The following is a 23,156-nucleotide window of genomic DNA, read 5'->3' as shown; positions in this document are numbered from 1 at the left end:
TAAAACAACTGAAGTTAGCAATTTCATTGAGGATGATGCGTGGTTTGTGAGAATGTCTGGATATCTCAGACTAACTTTATGCTGACATCGACTTAAGGTTTTTCCTGTTTTTAAAGGAGATAAAACATTAGGCTATCTAATATGCTAAATGGGTTCTTTTATTACGGACTTCTAAAATTTAAACCATGATCCATTGTGGTGTACAAATCAATGATTACCAAAGAAATTGGGGTTTTATAAGCAAAGCAAGTTGCCCTGAGGCAGAAAGATTGGCAGCTTTTTGTTGGGTTTCTTACTCATTGAGTGCTTTTCCCTTTTGTTTAATCTGGTGACTATATTGTGAAGCATTTAATCTGATTCTTCTTACAGGTGGAGCAGTCAAAAGTTTTAATCAAAGAAGGTGGTGTTCAGTTACTACTTACAATAGTTGACACACCAGGATTTGGAGATGCTGTGGATAATAGTAATTGGTAAGAAGGCATTCTTTGTTCTCCCACAGTAATATGGGATTATCTTTTTTTTTCTACGTGTGTGATACAATACCTTGTGAGTTTAAGTGTGTGCCTAGATCTTCAGTTAAAAAACTAATGTATTTGAACTTGCCTGTACTTTGTCATTGACTGGAAACTTTGACTGTTGTAGTTTTCATTACCATTATAACTTGATGGAAATGCTATCAGCTTGTCTCTTAATGCCTGTAAAGTGGACAGAACATTTAGCTCTTTATCAGCACTTCCAGTATGTGAACCTATTTATATGCTCTCACAAGATTGCACCATCAAAGCACTTCCTTTGGTTACTCTTCTAAGTATTCTATTTAATGCTATTATGGTGAAGGTAATTGTGTTTGTAAGGGTTTTCCAGTGAACTGATATATTCAGTCTTCAGGCCTTTGTGTAACTCAGTTGTATGTTTAGAACCTGTTTGCATAAAACATGCTGTGTTGATTTCATTCATTAAAAAAAAAAGCCAACTAATTCTTAGCAAAGTCAGAGTTTTTACCTAAATGATGTAACTTACAGGTTTTTATTCATGTCACCTCTGCAGTTGGCAGCCTGTTATTGACTACATTGACAGTAAATTTGAGGACTACCTGAATGCAGAATCTCGTGTCAACAGACGTCAGATGCCAGATAATAGAGTTCAGTGCTGTTTATACTTCATTGCTCCTTCAGGACATGGGTTAGTATTAGTGTGTATTAAGTTTCCTATCTCTGTCTATCTCAGATAAGCACTCAAATTTGACATTTTTACTTAGGAACTTTTCCTAAATGGCCTGCAGACTCTGCCTAACTACAAGAATGAGCTTACTTTGGCTTGCTGAACATCAGCAAGCTTTACAGGTGGTAAGACAGAACACCAGAAAACGTGGCTGCACATCAGTTGCATAACAAGAAAAAGTAGTATTGGAACAATCAAAAATACAGAAGTGTTCAAAACTACTAAAGCTACTTCTTAGCTCTGTGTCATTGCTCGTACACTTGCTACATACAATGATACATTTCAGCTGTAAAAGTTGGCTCAAACTTTAAGCAATAGTTTTTCCTTCCCTCTTTTCTTCCCCCCTTCCATCTGATGTTAATGATAAATTGAAGATGGAGAGTTTCTGGCATTCTTTTAAGCATACACCTGGGGAGTAATCCTTTGTCTAGTGACAATTCTAATACTGGCATTTTAGATTTTTTTTCAGTTATTGTGCAGTGTTCCACCTCTTCTTGCTTTTTAACTTGATCAGACTTCTATCTAGTGGTAGAAAGAGAGAACTGCATTTCCAGGGTGTATTAGGTGCAGGCTTTGAGTTTGGTTGCTTAGCATTTTATCATATATTACAACTGATTAATGTTGTCGGAGGCTCTTAAAGTAGTATCTTCAAAACAGGAGGAGGAGAAAAGTAGGGTATCTTGTTGCATGGATCAAAAGCAGTAAAGTTTTGCAAAGGAAGTGACAGAAGAAATTCTGAGGAATATTTCTCTGGCAGTGAAAAAAGGCTGTTTTTCTTGTGTAGGCCTACCTTAAACATTTTTTCACCAACATGCATGTTTGTTATGTCAATTTTATTCCACGTATGTTTCAATTTTAAATGCAAATATTTGAGTGTGAGGCAGATAATGCTTCATTAGTTGGGTCAAACTAAAATTTCATGTTAATAAAAGGGAGAATAAACCTTCTTTTGTGTGAATCAATTTTTTGAGTATAGATTTGAGATTCTTAAAAAAAAATGTCTTTTTTTATCTGTTGAAGACTTTTAAATCCATCATTGGTACAAATTGTTTGCATGGAAAAATTCAGATAAATCAAGTTTTAGTTTTGACTATTAGTGTAGAAGCTGGTAAAATGTTCCTTATAGTGATACTGTATGTTGTTCTTGAAAAAAGTTCAGAGCTGAGTTAGGTTTACATTGTTTCTTTCAATTTTAGAGGTAAGTGATTGGAGTTGTTCTGTAATTAAGGAAATTAATGGAGCACAGAGAGAATCATTGCTTCCGTTAGCATTAATTTCCTCTTTTATACTGCTCTCTTCTCTGAAAGGACATTACTCACTTCCTACCTGCCTTTTGTGGTGGTGCAGTCTTCCATTGTGCTTCCTGTGAAGACAGCAACCCATACAACTCGTCAAACAAATACTTGTCACCTTAGTGCATGTGTCTGTTAACAGTGAGTTAAAGCATTTGTAGGTGAACTTGCTTTTGTTTGTCTTAGTGACTTAATACCTTTGTAAAAAGCAGGCTTGCTGCAACTTCTGTATGCAACTTTTGGTCCTTCCATTTAATGTGTTTCACTGTTGGTAGCTGGTATCCACACTGAACTAACCATCTGAACTAACAAGTTAGGTGGTATGGGAAGGAGGAGAGAAAGAAGAGGCTGGTAGATGGGTGATGGATTGCAGCCTCTACCTGCACTTCTGGGATCTCCACATGAAGATTTCATGTCTGAGTTTCAAGTGCTGAAGTTGGAACTATTCTGCTTGGATGGCTGCCTGTTGGCACGGTGTTGACTTTGGTAGCTGAGATGAGGGGAGGGAAAGCATATTTGGTTGAATAGATAGTCACACCAGTGCTTTTAAACTCAACATCCATTAGTGTTAGAAAAGAAGCATGCTGAGAAGCTGAGAAATTTAGTGGCAAGCAGAAAATATTTAAGTGAAACTAAATATGCTTTCTTTGGCTTTTTCTTCATTCATTTATATATGTGTGTATGTGATTTGGAGGAGAAGCTAAATTTGAATACCAATTGAATCTGTTGCTAATCCTAATTTCTTTAATATGAGAAATAATCTTGTTAAATCCTTTAAGTGAATCCTTTAAGCCTGACTAAACTTGCTATAATTCTAAGGCATTAATGCATTGAAACCTGTGGCTTTACTTTAGCAAGCAGGAAATGTTGACCATTTTGACCTGCACTGGTGTTATTTATGTACCCATATGGTGGATGTTTAGTTTAAGGTACTATCACCAGCTTTGATAACACTCTGCTGTTAAACACAGTACTTTGGAGACGAGATGCTTCTACTTTGATTGCACATAGGCAGTTCTAACTGTCTTCAGCAACACAATATTAAAAACAACTTGTGAGCTTTCCAACCTTAGTAGGAGAGCTTTTATCACATGCTTAAATTAGTGCAATTTCCTCTAGCAGAAGTCTCTTGTCTACTAGTAGCATTAACTGATGACTAGCTCCTCTTACACTGTACAATAGTAGGGGATTTCCTATAGCAATTACAGGTAGTCTTTTGAAACTCAAGCATCTGTCACTTATAAATCAGTGCTTTAAGAATAGCTGTCAAGACAAATCTCAAATAATTTGTATGTTCTAGTTTAAAGCCTTGCAATTTATATTCGTTAATGCTGTCTTACAGACTTAAGCCTTTGGATATAGAGTTTATGAAGCGCCTGCATGAAAAAGTGAATATCATTCCACTTATTGCCAAAGCAGACACACTTACACCTGAGGAATGCCAACAGTTTAAAAACAGGTGAGCTGAAAGATTCATATTTACAGTGTGGGATAACTTTGCAACCTGGTCCTTATGGAGATGGTGAGATTTAACTTCTTACATGCAAGGTTCAAACCCTGAAGCAGTGACCTGAGACAGCAAAGCTGAATAATTTATATCTCTAGATTTAATTGTATTTCTTGGTGAAATAATCTTGTTTCTGTCCTCGGGGGAAGATTTTATGATTTAAGTGTAACATGATTCTTGACAGGTGAAGTATATCACTGATGAGATAAAAATCAGTAAGGGAGGAAGGGCCTTTGAAGATTTAGGTGCCCAACAGAAGTTGTTTTAAAAAAAAAGAGAGAAAAGGAAGGAAAAAAAAAGGGAAAAAATACAAAAAAATAATAATCCCCCAAAACTTGTACACAAAAAAACCCAATATTTAAAATATTACATTAGTACTATTAACATGTCAACGTGAAAGTGAATGCCATAGGTTTATTAAAGTAGATGAGAAAAAGTATACCTGCCAATCAGTCTTGTCTGTAGCAATACTCTTTTTAAAGATGAGAAGATAACTGTTGCATAGATACAATTGACATTGTTGCTTTGCATTTTTACTAATTTGGTGGTAGTGCTTCCAATTGGCTTATTTCAGCTATGTGATCAGAAGACTTAATCTTCCCTGTGTTGTACAAGGAGGATAAGGAGGACACAGAACATGATAGAACAAGACGTTAGGTTGGTTTCATCAAACTGTGTCCAGTTCTAGTTTTAAAAGTAACAGGTTCTTCAAAACGTTGATAGTAAGAGAGATGTTGTATGTAAAATTCTTGATACAAGACTGAATATGAGAAGACATTTCCTGCCTTGGAGAAGGCTAGTCAAGATGCTGTAGACAGTTTTGGTTTCTTCTCACGTGTTGGGTTTTTCTTTGGATGTAACCCTATATAAAAGGGAAAAATGTGGTATGCAGCATATTTCTTCATACATGCAGAGTTTTATCAATGAGCTGATGTTAATTAGGGCAGACTTTTCAAAATGAAATTGAAAATAAGTCCTTGACTGAACTAGAAACTGATCTTCCTTATGAGATTGCTAACTTGTGAATCAGAAACATTCTCCAAAGCCATGCAGTATAGCTGAAAGCTAAACGGTCTAATATTTTCCCATCTAAAATTCTGTAAAACTAATCAGCTTGTTTCTAAAATTATGCTTCAGACAAATCAGGCACAAAAACAGTACAGCCTCATTTTTGATGATGCTGTCAGCTATTCTTAAGTTTTCATTAGTGCTTGCAAATGTTTTCAATACATCTTGCTGCTAGAATCAAACTATTGACTAAACTGGGTGATCTTATTTCTAGCAAGCGATGCTTGAGTGAGCTAGGAACAGAAAATTATAGGTGTGGGAATTCAAAGAGCTAAGTATGCCTACAGACTTATTGTTGTTATTGTTTTGGGGTTTGGTTTTTTTTTTGGTAGGTTGCCCAATTCCTATAGCAGCCTGAAAATTTAATTTCAGTTATATTAGTTTTTGGATTTGCACATATATCAATATAAATCTCCTAGTTTGTTTCTGCTACCTTGCTCTGATGGACAGTATTCCATTAGCTGTGCAATCTCCAGTGCTAAGCTGTGTTCTCCTGCCAAAGAAGTGATGGTCATGCCAATAATCCCTTGGAGTAGCCTCACGGTGTTAAACCTGTGCAAGTTTCATGGTGTTAACTTAAGTAAAAATGATCTTGCAGGTCAAACAGAAGGAGGGAGAATCAGATGGCAGCAAGAAATAAGTTATTATAAAAGTGTGACTTTCTCAATTAAATAATGTTTTTGGTTTTTAGATAATGAAAGAAATCCAAGAACACAAAATTAAAATATATGAATTTCCAGAAACAGATGATGAAGAAGAAAACAAGATTGTTAAAAAGATAAAGGTAACAAATTCTTTTTTCAAAAACTGCTGTTCTTTTCTCTCTGGAGTGAGGATGGAGAATGAAAAAGCTCTGTCCTTAGCAAGGAGCCCACCAAATTTTTTAGAGGATGGAAAAAAAAAGATGTAAGGCTGTTCTGAGAATTGCTGCTTTCCACCTGAGGGAATGAAATTCTTCTCAGAGATTGCTTAAGCCCTTTCATGGGTGAAACTCAGAATGAGAACACTAGATCACGTTCTCATTAATTAACTTTTAAAGATCATTTGCTTTTTATTTATTCCATCCCTCTTTGACTTTTATCCACCTGCCTCATTCAGACTGGGAGCTTAGTAAGAAGCAAGGATCCTCTTTCAGAAAGGTGTGCAGTGGCATGAAGCGTGTGCTTTACACTTACTAGAAGTGTTGTCTGACTAATTGATCTTCTGAAGCATTAATGGAGATTAATGACTAAAGACAATCCATAGGGCAGTCAGGCTGTTGAAAGACTTGTTGTTTACTTGTGTTTTTTGGTTTGTTCTTGTATGTTGAAGTCCATCTTGCAGCGTTACTTCTTTTCGCTCTTTAGCAGCCTGTAAAAGCTTTTACATCTTTTGTTATTGTGGGAGTTGCCTAAGACAAATAAAGCACAAATTAAAGCTATTCTGGAACTAAGATATGCTGGCCTACAGGAGAAGAGGAAGAATAAAAGCAGGAATGAAAGCCCCAAATACTTGATCTTTGTATGCTGTTCCTTTCAGCTGTTGGAAGCTGCTCTTGGCTACTTTGCTTGTTACACTTGAGAGATCTTTTGATTCAGCTGAAAACAAGAACTTGAAGTAGTTCTTTGGCAAATCTTAGAAAACTGAGTAGAACAATCCAGTCTAAGTAGTAATCATGATAGCCAGTGGCAGTAGGAGTTGATAAATAATTACTGTGCAAGAAGATTAAATAGCCTGTTTAGCTTACCGAACAGCAGTAGTATTTCTTAGCCAGATTTACAGAATGTGTCAGTCTACAGATTTCAAAGGAGTGTGCATGTGTATAAAAAGTGTAATGAACTGCTTGGAGGTTAGGAAATACAAACGTTCTTGTGGTCTGGGCAAACTGCATTGCTGGGTCACAACACTGAACTGCCTTAAGTCTCGTTTATACGTCGTCATGCTTTTGCTATCTGCGTTAGAAATGTTGAATCACTTCTCTTAAAGCAGTGCTTTCTGTTGTAGGACCGTTTACCTCTGGCTGTGGTAGGTAGTAATACAATCATTGAAGTCAATGGCAAGAGAGTTAGAGGAAGACAGTACCCATGGGGTGTTGCAGAAGGTAAGGCTTTCTTGCTGTTTGTAGCCATCTGAAGCATATTAGGACATTAGCCTTTATCTGAAATGCTTAACTTAATGTGTTTTTGAATATGCTATTTTTTGTTACTCTGACAGGAACGAGGTAAAGGTTCAGCAACACATAATTTTGCAAGCAGAATCTTGTTGAAGTTTCACTGAGGAACTGTAAACCTTTAACTTACTGCAGTTCCTATGTAAGATGAGGCTTAAAATCTTCTCTAGTATCCTTATTTTAATTTCTTTCATATGAAATATATTCATTTCTTGAATTCTACTTTCCAGGATGTTCATATTATAAATGTTAATTTGATGTGCTTGACTAGCATAAATTCAACTTAAAGTTTCTGGACAGATGTTTTTTCTTAAAATGTTTGCCTCTTAATTGCTGAGGCATAATAGCAGGGAGGTACTTAGTATTGAATTGAGTAGTTTTTATAGTTCCCTTTTTTGTGTTCATTTAAAATTCTGCTACTCTAGAAAATAAGTTTTTAAGATAATGGCTTGTTCTTTTGGCAACCATTACTTGTATTTTAACTCTATTCACCTACTTGAAATGACACGTGGAAAATAAAGCTTGCATCAACCCACATAGTGAAATAAAGGTCATAAACTTGTGTTGCTGTGATGATATGATGTCTGCATTTTTTTTTTTTTTAATTTGTAGTGTGCATGTATTGAATAAAGAGAAGGTTTTTCTCACATTTTTTGCCTTCAAAGGGCTATCAATTCAATGCAGTGTAAAACAGCAAAGAAACCAAGCACAGTATGGACCAGTACTTTAAAGAGCAATGCTGTAGCTCTTTGAAGTGCATGTCTGGCAGGAAATGAGGTTTGGCACAAAGTAAAAACCAGCTGCACCAGAATGGATCAAGCTTTATTTTAAGGCTCTTGCGTTAGTGTTTTGAAATGTACGAAGTGGTGCAGCTCTTCTTTATTTTAAAACAGACTTCAGAAGTGTTTCAAACTCAAGTGATTGTATGATTTTTTGAAAGGGAGCAACTGCAGCCTGACTAAAAGGACCGTCTTAAATGGCTTTGCAAAATTGAATATACTGCCTTCATTTGCTTATTTGGTGAATAACAAAACAACATGAAAATTCAGATGAAGACTTTGCATCTCCTTTGTGGTGTTGGAGGGAAAAAAATGCCTTCATAAAGTCTGCCTTTAAAGATTTTGAACATAGCTGGATCTAGGTTGAGGTCTTCAGTTAATGTCTGATCCTTAGTCACACAGCTGTAGTGACAGGGCCTCCAAAGGATCACAAAGATGGTGAAAGTAACCAAACTGTGTTTCTGCTGTGGTAGTATGGCTTCAGGGAACATAAGAACTCGGCTGGCAGGATGCACTGATACAAGTTATGCTGCTAATGCTCTCTGGCTGGTATCACACATATTGTGCAAGTGAAAAAAGGCTGGAGGAAATCTGTTGTTGGAAGGAATTTAGAAGGTGGATGATATCTAAAAAGCCTTACCTCTGAGAAAGGCACGTTTTTTGGTTGGAGTCTTAACAAAAAAAATTCATCTCTTTCTGCAGTTGAAAATGGGGAACACTGTGACTTCACAATTCTGAGGAACATGTTGATAAGGTAAGCAGCTTTTGGGTAACATTAAATTTTCTAAGATGTATAACAAGTTGGAAATTCCTGTATCAGAGGAAAAAAGGATTTGAACTAGTGAATTCATAGAAACCCTTCATTTTTAAGAGTAAGCTTTTATTCAGTTTTGGTAAGAGCTCGTTTAACTGCATGTCTGGAAGTGATGCTGGTGGTTGGTGTTTTGTTTTTAAATAATCCTCTCTCCCTGATTAATTGTTCTTAAGCTGTGATACACCATATAAATCCAAGCTGTCTGTTAGTGTTGATGTATACTTATTTGCAGGCAGCTTTTAAAATTTTCCTTGCTGGCACTTTCCAAAGCAAGACTCCTGTGCTTCTTGGTGTTAGGTGCTGAGAGGCTTTTCTTTCCTATATTCACAGTGGTTCAGTAAGTTCACCTGCTGTAACAATGGCTAGTTTGACTTTTAAGCTTTACTGTTCTCTAGAGTGATGATGGGGAAATACTAGAGGAAGCTCGTGTTTGTGTTGATGTTGAACTTTACGTTTATCTTTTGCACACTTGAAAGATAGAAATGAGGACGTTTTGGCTTTTTTCTTGCCTGCCATAGTCATGAGTACCTACGTACAAGTAATGTCCAGCTTTCTTATTTATTCTTCATATACTTGCAAGTTTATTCTCAGAACTCTCATTTTCCTCACATAACGTTTGGAATAACTGCAAAATTGAGATAGCTCAGTGGAAAATAACCTGATATTTCTGTGACTTTGCTGTCTGGGCAGCTCTAGCTTAAATGGATGAACGATGACACTGTGGGATATGGAACATTAACGGAGGAATGCAGCTTAACTCCATCTGTAAAGTGAACGTGTAATATTTTTTCAGGTAGTATTTTGTGTTTATGCACTAAGCTGATAAATTTCACTTATTGACAGAACTCATATGCAGGACCTGAAGGATGTCACTAACAATGTACATTATGAGAACTACAGAAGCAGAAAACTGGCAGCTGTTACATACAACGGTGTTGACAACAATAAAAATAAAGGGCAGCTAACAAAGTAAGTTCTTGTTACAGTTGTATTGCTCTTTAATCTGTTTGCTCTTTTTTTGTTGTTGTTGGCTTTATTGTGGGAGCTTTTATTTTGCTTTTTTATTCTTCAGCCAGTTACCTTTTAGTTGCGTCCTGGTCTGAACACTGCCCTTCTGGCTTACTCATTATTTGCTTTTGTTTTGGTCACTAAGATCTGTGCTAATCTAACTGAATAGGTTAAAAAACATGAGTTTTAGTTGGAATTAGCTCCGAAGAGGAAACATTTTTAGTGTTTCTGTTTGTAAGTTACATATCACTGGGGCGTAACGGAAAGTTTTACTGCCTTACTGTTTCTGTTCTTGGTTATGTACTATCTTGGGCATTATTAGCTCTTAGGAGTGCTGAATCCTCAATATGGGGAACACTTCTGAGAGAAGAGTGGGTTAATACTTTGTTTAGAAACTTTAATTTAAAAATGGTGGTTGTTGACATTCGATGACGCTGCTGCTGTTTTGTTTTTTTTTTGGAATGGCAGCCCTGGCTGCTTCTAGGGCTGCTTATCATAGGGTGAAACTACTGCAACATCTTTATCTTTTGTGGGAGTAAAGTTGCAGTGCAGGGGGTGGTGGCTGTTGCTTTCTAGCCCTCATCTTGATTGCCTCTGACAGCAAGTTGTTTGCCAACCTGATGAAATCACTGAAAGGTATAAAAGCAAGCTTTCTTGTATTCTTCACATACAAGGCTTTTTAAAAATAGCCACATTTTTAAGTACAAGCATTTTCTAAGTTCTACACGTATCAATAATAATTCATGACTAAATTATTACTAATTAGTGATGCTTTTCTTTCCTGTGACATATTTAGATATAAATTTCTCAACCAAATTACAGGATGCTCTTCTGTTCAGCCCGTGATATGCTAAATTACAGCTGCTTTTCCTGGAAGGAAAAAAGAAAAGCTACCCACCATTAACATGAAAAATGCTGTTATTTTCATCTCTGCGAACGCTTCAAAGCCATTCTTCCAGTAAAGCACTTTCTACTTGACAGTATCTTCATGCTTTGAAAGTTACTGTGAGAGTGATTTAAGTGGGCACAGTGTAGTTGCATGTAGAATGAGAGAAAATGAGGCTTCCTTGCTTAGCATTAACAAAAATAGGATGGAATATGCCAAGTAAACCAACTGTTCAAAAAATGTACTGAAATTCAGGTACAGTTTGTTGTGAAGTCAGATGTTAGAGTAGTCCATCACACAGTGGTAACTTCTCACTGCCATCTTAGTACTGATTTGCAGCTCAGAGCTTCTGGAGACAAAGTTTAGCAAGCGTGTCAGAATTTTCTCAAGCTGTTGGTAGCACTGAGGTGGTGGGGCTGAGAGGGGAGGAGCTCTCAGAGCTGAAATTACTAAATGAGGCAGTCGTTGTGGAAAACCTTGGGGCGGGTGTGAGGCAGCTTGCACATTTCAGAACAGAGTAGTGCAGCAGGGAAGGAAGCACACTTGAGTGCAAGAACTGGAGCCTACTTTCTCTTCACTGAGGTGATCATGTGTTAATGACAACACAGAATAGAAAGTTCTTCACTTCCTCAGGATCTATCTAACTCGCTGTTATTACACTTTTTTTGTTCTGTTTGCTGTCACTGTACTGAAAAGGGAAACGTCTTCAATTGCAGTTTTGGATATCAGAGAAAATTGTTTTGATTTTCTTTTTTATGTGGTGTTTAATAGCATTTTGTCTCCTTTTCCCAATCTCGGTTGTTTATATTTAGAAAAATCTTGACTTTGCTAAGAACGCTTACCATTTCTTGCGTTTTGTGCCTGCTTATATTTTTGTTAGCCTGTACCTATGAGCTTTGTCTGTTGCTCATATCTGAGGTACCATATGTTTTTAAAAAAAAAAAAGTTTTTATTCCCCTACTGTGAACATGAGGTACATTTCTGCATGAATACCTATTCCAAACAGTTTCAAAACTATTTGCACTGTCCATCTTTGCCAGTCAGTTACTGAGGTCATCGCTGTGCCTTTTTTTTCCACTGGAGTTGGTACTGCAAATGTCTGGAACTACTCTGCTTTCAGAAGCATGCTTAGTTGCAGCCTCAATCACTGTGCTGTCCCACCAAAATCTTTACAGTTAAAAGTGCCTCTTGAAGCCAGTTTTCTCACTGGGAACATTGTGGCTCTGAATCTCTGAGGTGAACAGATACAACCGGCACGTTTAGCCATTGGCTTTGGTGTTTTTTTTTTCCTTTTCCTTCAGTGAATAATTTATCAGTTAGATTAATCCATCTGAAAAAACAGCAAAGTCTTACCTGTAACAAGTATTTTGAACCTTTCATTAGAGATTTTCTTCAAACTCCGGGTGACTTTTTTAATTTAAAAGTACTGTGAGTGCACACAGTGGTTATGAAGTAGCTGATGCTATTCTTCTCTCGCTCCCTTATCCATATGTTTAATTACCATCCTTTTTTTCTTTTAAGCTTTAATGTGCTTCTTTTGGCATTGATGTGCTTTCGTACATTTGAATCTGTGGTAGTTGATATAGTATAAAGAAAACTTTCCTGGTAACCATGTGTGTCTTTCTGGAAATTAATTACAAGGAGGAGGAGCAAATATGAATGCTTTATCTGTGTGTCCCTGAGGAATGCTGTGTGTTTGCTTGCTTTTTGAAAGAACTGTCTGCCTCAAAATGGAGTAGTATTTAACTTGCTCTCTGGAAATCTGATTCTTTAATGGGAGACAGATCCTGTGTCTCTATCTGAGGATGGAGACTGGCTCTGCTGCTGTCTGGCTGTATTACAGGCATCCTGTTAAACACAGATACAAACTCTGGCTCTGGAAACTCCTGTGCTGCTGCTGTCCCTTTTGTAAACTGTGAGAGTGTATGTAAGAGATTGTATGAGCTGTGGTGCTGGGACTTCTCCAAAAGCATCTCCTCCTGGCAGCTGGTGAAGACTGACTTGACCTTTTCACCTTAGAAATAAATTAAGAGCTTAAGAGATCTTTATTCTTCATGCAACCGTGAACTTTGTGTTTAAACAAAAGTCCAAATGTGAAAATGAGTATAAGTACACCATATGAGCTGTACAGTGTTGTGTGGATGACTCGAAGCAACGTGTTTCATGCAGTTTTCTTTTATTTCTCCCCTTTGCTTTGATGAAACTGTAATCAACTGTTCTACAGGCGACACGTTGGCCTAAGAGCAGTCTGCAGCATGCACCAGGATGATGTTACCTTTCTGTATTTAGTGTCTGATTCCTTCAAATTGTTGAGATAAATCTCTGTCTTAATTAAAAAAAAAAATCATCAAGGGTAATCTTCAGGTATATAAATAGCACTCTGCAGTAATTGTACACGAGCACTATGTGCCATGTGCTGAAATTTGCCTTTGCTCTGAAATTTGCAGTTCTCAATTCGATAAATCTTTGCTATTTGAGGTTGATATTTTCAGTGGGTTTAAAGTCACGTTGTACACTGTAAAGATGATCCTTATCTGGTTACTCCTCTGTTCAATCAACTGGCACAGTGGGTCACAAAATACACAACGCACAGATTCTTCCAACTGTCTAGCTTAGACGACTACTAACTCCTTCTGACCATATTCTCAATATTTTGATAGCCTTACTGAAACACCAAGATCCTCTGCTTCCTTTTCACCAGAGAGAAGGAAAGGTAGGGCGAAGCATCATGCTGGGAGGAAGTCACAGCAGCAGTGAAGCAGAGCTGAGCACAACCTCCTGTGAGACCTCTGCTGGCCACTGACCGAAGTGCTCTTTTTGCAGCACAGGAACACTAAAGCCTGATTTTAACGTAATTACCTGTACTAGGTGACGATCCTTTAACGACTATACGAGCTTCAATATGGCTTTGGGTTTATAGAACTTGTTTAGAGCAAGTGGTTGTTTGTGTCACTAAAATACTTAAAATTGCTTTAAGAGCATTACGCATTGGAGGTAAACTGTTCCTGAAAATATCTGCACATCAAATCTGCATTAATATTGACACGGTGTAGTGACTTACTAACTGAATTTTAAATATAATAAGCTTGAACTAACACTTTCCTTTCAGTGTGGAAAAATTTGCTTTTGTGGGAGCACATAATTAGCTTTAGGAATCTATTAATAATGAATTTACTTTTTAAATTACTGCTTTTTGGTTTTGTGGTTTTATTTAAGCATGCTAAGCTAAGCCTCTGTATTTTTGTTTTTTAGATTTGACACAGTTGAAGGCATGTAAGTGGTCATTTAAATTTTTCCAAAAAAATTTAGACAAAAATTCTTTAAACACAAAAAGGATTTTACTGTTTAATGGTTCAAATTTAAAACAGTTTGCTGTTTTCCAACTCTTGGCACTGTTTTTTTGTTTTTTTTCCCCTAGCTGTTTTTTGTTGTTCTAAAGCTATGCTAATATAAACGTTAAGAAATAATAAATATTTTCAGTGACAAATATCTCTGTAAAGTTCTTTCTCTTTAGAAACTTCCTGGCTAAGCCTCAAAACAAATATGGTCAAATTTTAATAATGAGTAGAGAGCTGTTTCAGCTCATAAATTATGAAATTCTTCCAGTTTCCATCTAAAGATCCATCTTATTAATATAGATGCTAATAAAGAACGAGTGGAATTTTCATGCTTACCTGTAAATTTACCCATCTTCATTGGATTGAGAAGTCAGTCACTTTAATCTTCTCTGACCATGGTTTTATTTTATTACTGGCTTGCAGAGGTTCCACTTTTAACAGAGGGCTGTGTTACCATACACTTAACTGATCTAACAGAACATTTTACATCCTTGCTGTGTGCATTAGCTCTTTTTTGTTCAACATATTTGCATTATTTTAACCTGAAATAGAAGGTAAGCCTGTGGCAGGTACTTAAGCCCTAACAAAAAACGAGTTGTGACCTCTGTGATCTCAACTACAAACGTTTGCTTGTTAGTTCAGCAGAGTTTCTGTGCAGACTACTTTTTGCCACTCTATCAAATCCAGCTTGCATGACATCCCTGTTAGCCTGCCAGGCTGTCAGCAGAAGGACAGTACTGCTCCCAAGTCTGTCCCAGGTTAATCTAAGAGAAGACACGTTTGAGAACTTGATAATCCTAAAGCATAACAACAGCTGAGTAGTTAGATTTTGACAGCTGGTTACCTTACAGAAACACTGCTACTTACTTTCTCTTTCACCATCTTCTTAAGTGAAACATTTTTTGTGTATTTTTATATGTGACCCATGCTTAAACAAAATTTCTCCTTGACAAAAGTTGCTATCGGTTGGCTGTTTATATGGCTAAAGTAAGCATTAGGCTGAGGATCACTTTCAGATCTGTGTGTTTGTTCCAAATTTTGCAAGTAATAGTTCAGGTTTCAATTACTTTTTTAAGAGAAGAGCCATTTTCTTCCTCCTTACCGCCCCCAGTTATCAACTTTGAAGCATATTTAAAAATGCCAGTATTTGAAAAACCATCCATGGGACCTTGACATGACATACTACACTTTCACTCTGTGGTTAGCTGTTGAATATAAGTGATAATGATAAACTGAGCCATTAGCAGTCCAAACAGGTCTTGACAATTTGGTATATATACTCATTCCCTTGAGAATGACAAACTAAATCAAAATGGATGTTGCTGATTTCATTTCAGTCATCATTGGAAGTTCCTTAATTAGATGTCCTCTTAGAACATTGTTTGTTTGTTTGTTTTTTAAGAATAACTTAGGGTTTTTTGTTTGTTTTTAAGCACTGAAACCAAAAGCATTTTTGACAGAGTGCAGATTTGCCACCACTGATTTATAATTTACCAGTCTGAGTGAATTTTGTATGCATTAAACAGCAGATACCCCCTGCTTGTTGATTGTATATTCAACAGTTCTCCATTTTTACCACTAAAATGATTAAATCTGATGTTTTCCAAAGCCATAGTTACTCAGATCTGGAATAAGGCCAGTAGTTGCTCTTTGATGAAGTGCAGGAAATTCTGTTGATAGGACTATGTACGAATTATCACTGGATCATAAATTACCCTGTTTTATTGGGTATTTAATGTCATTTAACTTGTCATTTAAAACTTGTATCACTTTCATGTGAGAGACAAGCTTTACATACATCTTAAAACATCCAGTAGAATTCAGAAAAGTAGTAACCATGTAATATGCAAGGAAAAAAAACGGCATTATTTTATTCTCTAATAGTATTTTTCTAGAGTCAAGCCATCCAACTAACACCTTCATGAATAACTGATGCTCAGTTGCCCAGAACTTTTTTTTTGCTAAGTTAACTCCTTAGAAGTATAAACCAGAACCTTCAGCACAGTTGTAATGCTAACTTCACACTTACAATCACTTTGAACAGTGAAAATTTAGAGAGAAATTGAGACTTTTGTCTGCAACACCATTCAAATTTTTATTAATCCGTTCTACGTAAAGTTTCTGTCCATTAATTTTTGCATATATTTGATCTGGAAAGAACAAGATGCCTGAAGATCACTTGGAAGATGCTAATTTTTTTTATTACTTTGATTTCTTCCCCACGCATGACCAGGTTTTACCTAAGACTTAAGAGGAAAAAAAAAAGAGCTTCCTTAATTTTAATGCAAGATATATCAGCTGGGGGAGAGATACTGTATGTAATGTATTTTGTAGAAAGCATAATAGTTAATAAAATAATGCAAAGTAATTTAAGCTAGCTGTACATACAGCTGTGCTGTTTATTTTAGAGCTTCAGCATTTTTATCTTGTTTTTCTTGCAGATGCCCTAAAGGAACAGGAAAAAAAAGTGACTAGCTAACTTCTTCTGTATTTATGGCAGGAGCCCATTGGCACAGATGGAGGAGGAGAGGAGAGAGCATGTAGCCAAAATGAAAAAAATGGAGATGGAAATGGAACAGGTGTTTGAGATGAAAGTCAAAGAAAAAGTACAGAAACTGAAGGACTCTGAAGCTGAGGTAATCAAAGGCCTTAAATATCCTTGAAGCTGAACAAATGCAGAGATGGCTCTTTTCTCCAAGGTCTTCCAGCATTTCATGGTTAAAGAAAGCTTGGTTATTCTCTATTCCTATCTTGTGGTCTTGGCTGAAATGGTGTAAGCACAAATGTAAAATGCAATTTTAACATTCCTACACGTGCTCTTTTTATTTTCACTGTCACAGTACACTGAAGTACTCCATCATTTTCTTATCCACTTTTTTCCTCCTCCTGTGGAATATTTTGTACCAGTGTACTTAAGTGTACTTAAAGTTCTTGAGACTTTCATGGTTTTCCACGAGCTGATTTAGTAATAACAATTGGCCTCGTGCTGAAGGGGCATTTCAGGAATTCCTGGTACAATGTCTGAGAGCATCCAGATGAGAGCAATAAGGTGAAAAGACAAGTGTGTGTTGTTGGCAGTATTTTTGAACATTTGTCATTTGAACATACGTGAATTTTACACATATTTAACTCTTCATTTCTGTCTCATCCAGTTGAACTCCTGACAGTGCAATAATTTTTATGGGTTTCAGGCACCTCTTGAAGTGCTCATTCTAAGAGATTTGTATCAAATTGCATTTAGGTAACAAAAGTCTCAAGAAGTTCAGTAGAGGAGTTCAGAACTGTCACAGTTCCTGAAGACAATTTGGCTTCAGATTTGAGGGAAAGAGGAAACTTGGCAGAGTAGTTGAAATGTTTCCCAGTCTGGGTATTGTAAAGACCCAAGATTTACTGCATCAGAGAGAGGGAGGGGAAAAACAAAGCATAAAACCCAGAAGAACAAAACCATCAACCTAGGGTTCTTTTTGTTTAAGCACTGATGGATTTACATTTCCTTGATTTTTTTTTTTTTGTCTTAAATATTACTGAACTCATTCATACTCCTGGCTTCTACACTGTGCTGTGGCAATAAGCCTGTAGTGAAATTGTGATCTTAAAAACAAGGGGAACAAAGCTCTTTATTTTTGTTTTTCATTTACTACTTCCTGACTTCTACACCAGTCGTGTCCCTCTATTGTCAGTTTTTAATTGTTCATGTAATTCATTCTTCCTACCTCCTTCTCCATTCTTCATAAATTTTCGTTATATTTCTATATGCTCAAAAGTAGATAGTTCTAGTTTGAATCTCTTTTTAAAAAGTGTTTTGAAGGGTTTGTGTAGGACAAAGACTTAGATAAAGACTTAGATAAAGAAGATAGAAGGAGAAGAGGTGTTTCTGTTTATCTCAGTTAGAAACACTTGTTAGACTACTCGAATGGGATTTTGCTTTTCCTCACAGTGCTTCCATTCTTGCATCTAGGGCATTTGATTGCAGTTCCTACCAACGACTTGTTATGCTCTACTGACAGTGCAGATAACTCACTTTCATGATACTACTAATCCATTTCATTATAATATTAGTAATAATTCATATTAATTAGGAAGCAAGCAAATTATTAACGTTTTTCCCAACAGATCCTTAATGTAGTTAACGCTGTAGGATGAAAACTGAGATACTATTATTTGATGCATTACTGATATTCAAATGTTTTGTAATTTAGCATGTACATTAGATACCAAATATTCTTGATATTCTCGATTACTTTTGTTTGCAGCATCTAACTGCCCACAGCTCCTGTTTGTAACTCAGGAAGCATTTGCAGTGTTTTCTGAAAGCTCTAAGATGTGATGGCTTTTGGTGTTTGGTTTTTGTTTGTTTGATTTTAATCTGGTACTGGAACTTCTAACCTTAGTGCTTTTGGCCAAAGAATTACTTTCTCTAAAGATAAACTACAGCACTAGCACTTCAGTTGCTGATGTTTGTTGCTGTAAATGCATAGTTGTTGTGTTTTGTGTCCTTACTGAATCCATCCATGACTTTTTCTACAGCTGCAGCGACGCCACGAGCAAATGAAAAAGAATTTGGAGGCTCAACACAAAGAATTAGAGGAAAAGCGTCGCCAGTTTGAGGATGAGAAAGCAAACTGGGAAGCTCAGCAACGTATTTTGGAACAACAGAATTCCTCCAGGTAAATTGATTTGTGCTCTTCAGTTCACGGCATATGTTTTTTAGCTTTCTGTTCAAAAGAAACTTCCATACTAATAACGGTCAGTGGTGTTTGGCCATTGTGGAAATACCACTTAAAACCCAAGAGAAATCTTAGACTGCACTTAATTACAGAGTATTGGACATAGTGGGAGTATTGTTAGCTTCTAAAGCATGTTTTTCATCTGGAGAAACACTGTCTTCATACATAACTAGATCTATCTTAAAAAAAAAACTACTTGTATTTGAAAGTTAGATTATATTGGACTTGGGAAGGATAGAGAGCTGAGGCTTCAAGAATTAATCATATAAATCTTGTTGTCCATAGCTGGGGGAATACTGTGATGGATGCTTAAGTTTACTTTACTATACTTGCTGTAGTTTTATATAAATTTTCACACCGTGCATCACAACCTGCAGGATGTGGCAGAATGCATGATCTGTATATAAAAAAGACACACAACTTGTATTCAATTTTTAACAATTTTTTTTAATATTGTTGTAGAACCTTGGAAAAGAATAAGAAGAAAGGGAAGATATTTTAAATGCATCACTTTGACCACCAGTTACGTATTAGTTGCCAATACGCCAGCCTGGACATCAGTGTTTGTCGGATCCGTTTGACTAATTTTGCACCAGTTGTATCCATAGTAATGGATTTAACAGCATGACAAATTTTTGTTCATTTTGATGGAGAATGAGATGCCTTGAATTGTCTAGGGTGTTGTGTACTTGGAAAAGTAACAGCTCTAAGTACCTTTTTTCTTTTTTTTTCCTTTTTTGTTTTTTAAGCAGACGTCATTTTAATGCAAAAGGAAACATTTTACTGTTGTACAATCATGTTCTGGTGGTTTGACGGTTTACAGGAGACTGAAATGCAAGGACTCCAGACGGTTTTTAGCGAGGATAAATTGCCATAATAATGATGCAAGTGATGCTTCCCTATCATTGTAATACAAGAATTCCATTCAGTGCAGCATATACAATAATGTAATTTAGTCTAACACAGTTGACCCTATTTTTGACACTTCCATTGTTTAAAAGTACACATGGAAAAACAGAAGTTGTAGGCTTACAGTGCACCTAAGCTTTTTATAACAACCCCTTTATGTTTTGGATTCTTTAAATATATGCTATTCTCATTTAGTAACTTCTTTAGCCAGAAGGATCTCATTACTGCTTCATTTTTGTAATAACATTTAATTTAGATATTTTTCCATATATTGGCCCTCCTAAATAGAGTATAGCTTCTTTCATATGGTAGGAACCAGTGAGTAAATCTTTCCTTTAACTCCCTTTTTACATTTTATGGTAAGTAGCAGGAAAACGCATTTATAGGTCATTTCTAGGCAAAATTGTGGAGTTAACTACCAACCTGTTTCTACCTGTGTGCAGTCTTTCTTTATTTTACTAGAAATGGGAATATGGCCTCAAGAAAAAGAAATCACCGTTTCGCATTTAGGTGTATTCATATACTGCATTTCTGTATTTTTGTTTGTATTGTAAAAAGTCACATAATAAACAATGTTGTGATGTTACACAGTGCTGTGTCAGCAGTTTTCCAGGACTCGTGTAGCCAAGTACTTAACCTGGGAAGTGCTCGGACTTCTCTTCCGTCCGGAGATGATTGCCATCTGTCTTTGATTTGTCTGAGGAATCACTTTAAGGCACAGAAAATGCTTGTAAGCTGTCTGTGCATCTCATTTAAGTCAGCAGCAGGGTGCCTGCTGTGTCGTGTTGGTGAAAGAAGAATCCTCTTGCCCAGGAGAGGGCAGCAGCTGTCTGTGCACTCCTGCTGTGTCTGACCTGCCTAGGATGCGGGGGGTCTCAGCTCTGCAGCATCTCTGCTATGCCTCCCAGCAGCATTTGGCAAGGCTGCTGAACCACGTGTGCAGCCTCTTCGGGGACTTCTGTTAGGTTCACTGGCAAGCATTTGGGTTTTTTTCTTTTCTTTCCTTTTGTTTAAGTGAATCGAGTCCATTTTAGTAAAAGCGGTAGCTGGGAACTTGGTGTTTAAAGAACAGCTAACTTCTGAAACTGCTGGGGACTTCTGTCTTTGATTTGCCTGCAAAACACAGAAGAAAAGCTCATTTTTGCAGATGCCTCTTGTATTACTCCTGCTACCATACTTTCTTCTACATGAGTTACTCTTACCAGAAATGTCATTTATTCACTTCCCACTGAAGAGCTTTTCATTGGTCTGTGTAAGAGACTCCTTGTAACTTAGTTAAAATACATCGCCCCTCTCTTTTCAGAGAAAAGACTGTGATTATCACTGAATGGACATAGTTTTTGCTTTCAAATAAACAGAATTGCAAAATTCTCTCATCTTCTACTGTATCACAGAGAATGCTCCTGCACCTGCTCCGGTGGGATCCAAGAAATTGGGTAATGTAGAGAACAGGCAAAAGCCACAGCCTGGAAAAGAAGCTGCTGTTCTGAATGGCTTTGAGATCTGGTCAGAACCCTGGGCATACTTTCTGTGGAAATGATTCTGCTCTAGCATTCTCAGTTGCCCAGAAGCAGAGTTTTAATTTACCAGCAAACCATTTTAATCACACTTGCTCTCTTTGTCCCCACCTTACTCCCCCCCATACGCATTTGGGATAATCAGAAATGAGGTTGTGCTCTGGTTAGGCTGGCTGTATGAGGGCACATAAATATTCTGTGGCATTTTGATCACAGTTGGTCAGCAGCCTACTGCACCCAGGTGTCCTGGCTCATGCTGTAGGTCTCTTGCATCCCTTACCAGGTGCTGTTAAATGCCACCCACACAGGCGAGGCGCAGCGTGAGGTGTTCGGGAACAGTTCTGTATTTCAGCTGGCTGTTTTGTCCACACTAATTGTTTTAGTGTAACGCAGTCTTCAGGCTAGCAGTGGTACTGTTTCTGTTTTAAGAAGATCTCAATTCAGTTTGGAACGTGTAAAGCAGGTTGGGAGGATGGGAAAGTTATGGTCAGTCCTGTTGTGCATGGCACTGCAAGCAGGCTGCCGTGTCAGCTGCTGCATTAGCCCACATTTATGTTTACACATTTACTTTGTAGAGAGAGAGGAAGAAGCATGTGTGTGTATATAAGTATATAGCATAAAAAAAAAAAAAAAAAAACCACAAACGTAAGGCTTTTTTTCTTTCCTGCTGTGGTATGAATCTCATTGGGCTGCTTATCTTGCCTACCCGGGGCTCTGCTTCAGCATCCTGAGGATCTGGTTGCTGACATTCCTGCTTCCAGCCAAAAGCACAGCTGTTGAGTTCAGATGTAGCAGTGTTAGAGGTTTCAGTTTCACAGCAGTTTTCCATTAGGTGGTCACTGACCAGTTGGTGCCCTTTGTAGTCACTCAGAGGCTGTGTGTTGTGCCTCTGGAGTTTAGGTTATGACCTTACGTCACCTGAGCAGTGACACATGTGCTCATGCTGCTTAGGCAACGCTTACACCGCCCCTCTATTTGGCATCCTAGGGAGTGAGGCAATCTTAATATCCAGAATAAGCATGAAGAAGCCCTTAGTTGTTTGACAAGAAGGTTGTTTTCGTCCTGTTGATTCAATATGCACCTCGATCTGGTTTAGCTACAAACCAGTGCAAATAAATCAACATGGAAACCAAGAATGGGGTGGGAGATTATCAGCTTATGCTTGGGAAATAAGCAGAAAGTGTAGCTGAGCCTGTGGAACCAGCTGGCGTCTTAATGGCTCATCTTCCTGGTTTGCTCAGTGCTGTTGGGCTTTGCTTGTCCCTGGGTGGTGAGGGCAGGCTGTTACCTGCCCAAGCTAAGGGCAGCCTTTCCTTGGAGGGCTGGCTTTTGCATGCGAATCTCAGGTTTCCTGCCAGAGTATCCTTCATGCATCCAAGCTTCTCTTGATACAGCTTACATTTCCCCATTGCCAGCATCTCAGTTTTCCTAGCCTGATGCTGGTTAAGGCTCGCTAAAGGCAATTACTCCCTCCTCCACAATCCACTCATGCTCCATCCCGTACTCTGACATGCCAAGTGGCTGCTGGGTTTGGTGGCCAACCATCACGAAGACCTGCTGTGTTGCCACTCCTGAAAGGAGCTGCTCACGCACCTTGAGGAATAAGCACTTGTGAAATGCTGTGTTGTACTGTGGTTTTTCCCAGCCATCCTTCCTGTGAGCACATGGTTGTTTCTCCGAGGCAATATGCAGCCTTGGCAGGTTGTGTGGCTTCCAGCTAGGCCCAAATGTTCCTCTTCTGAAATGCAAACTATATTCTAATAGAAATGATAGAAATATTCTTCAGAGGATGGCGATGGGATTCCTCGCCCACTGGCTGTGACCACCTTGTGATTTTGGAGCGACATCTGTTCCCATCATGTCTTGTTTCAAGCAGTACTGTAAGAAATTGCTGGCAGACAGTGGCAAATAGAACAGAAATCTTATCCCTTCTCATGGCAG

General features: G+C 37.5%; 1 protein-coding gene across 1 annotated transcript in view; it reads left to right on the top strand.

The window, feature by feature from the left end:
- Positions 1-20,284, top strand: part of SEPTIN7 (septin 7) — a 69,270-nt gene extending 48,986 nt beyond the window's left edge. Inside the window, exons 5-15 of the mRNA XM_031554057.1 lie at positions 370-470; positions 1,048-1,182; positions 3,856-3,972; positions 4,636-4,672; positions 5,819-5,872; positions 7,072-7,168; positions 8,719-8,770; positions 9,674-9,799; positions 16,563-16,698; positions 18,590-18,729; positions 19,252-20,284. Of these exons, the coding sequence (XP_031409917.1) occupies positions 370-470; positions 1,048-1,182; positions 3,856-3,972; positions 4,636-4,672; positions 5,819-5,872; positions 7,072-7,168; positions 8,719-8,770; positions 9,674-9,799; positions 16,563-16,698; positions 18,590-18,729; positions 19,252-19,291 (1,035 nt within the window). The 3' untranslated portion in view covers positions 19,292-20,284. The remainder of the gene's footprint in view (positions 1-369; positions 471-1,047; positions 1,183-3,855; positions 3,973-4,635; positions 4,673-5,818; positions 5,873-7,071; positions 7,169-8,718; positions 8,771-9,673; positions 9,800-16,562; positions 16,699-18,589; positions 18,730-19,251) is intronic.
- The last annotated feature ends 2,872 nt before the right edge of the window (positions 20,285-23,156 follow it).

Source organism: Meleagris gallopavo, chromosome 6 (assembly GCF_000146605.3).
Source record: "Meleagris gallopavo isolate NT-WF06-2002-E0010 breed Aviagen turkey brand Nicholas breeding stock chromosome 6, Turkey_5.1, whole genome shotgun sequence".
NCBI classification, from domain to species: Eukaryota; Metazoa; Chordata; class Aves; order Galliformes; family Phasianidae; genus Meleagris; species Meleagris gallopavo.
This window is presented reverse-complemented; position numbering and strand designations above follow the sequence as displayed.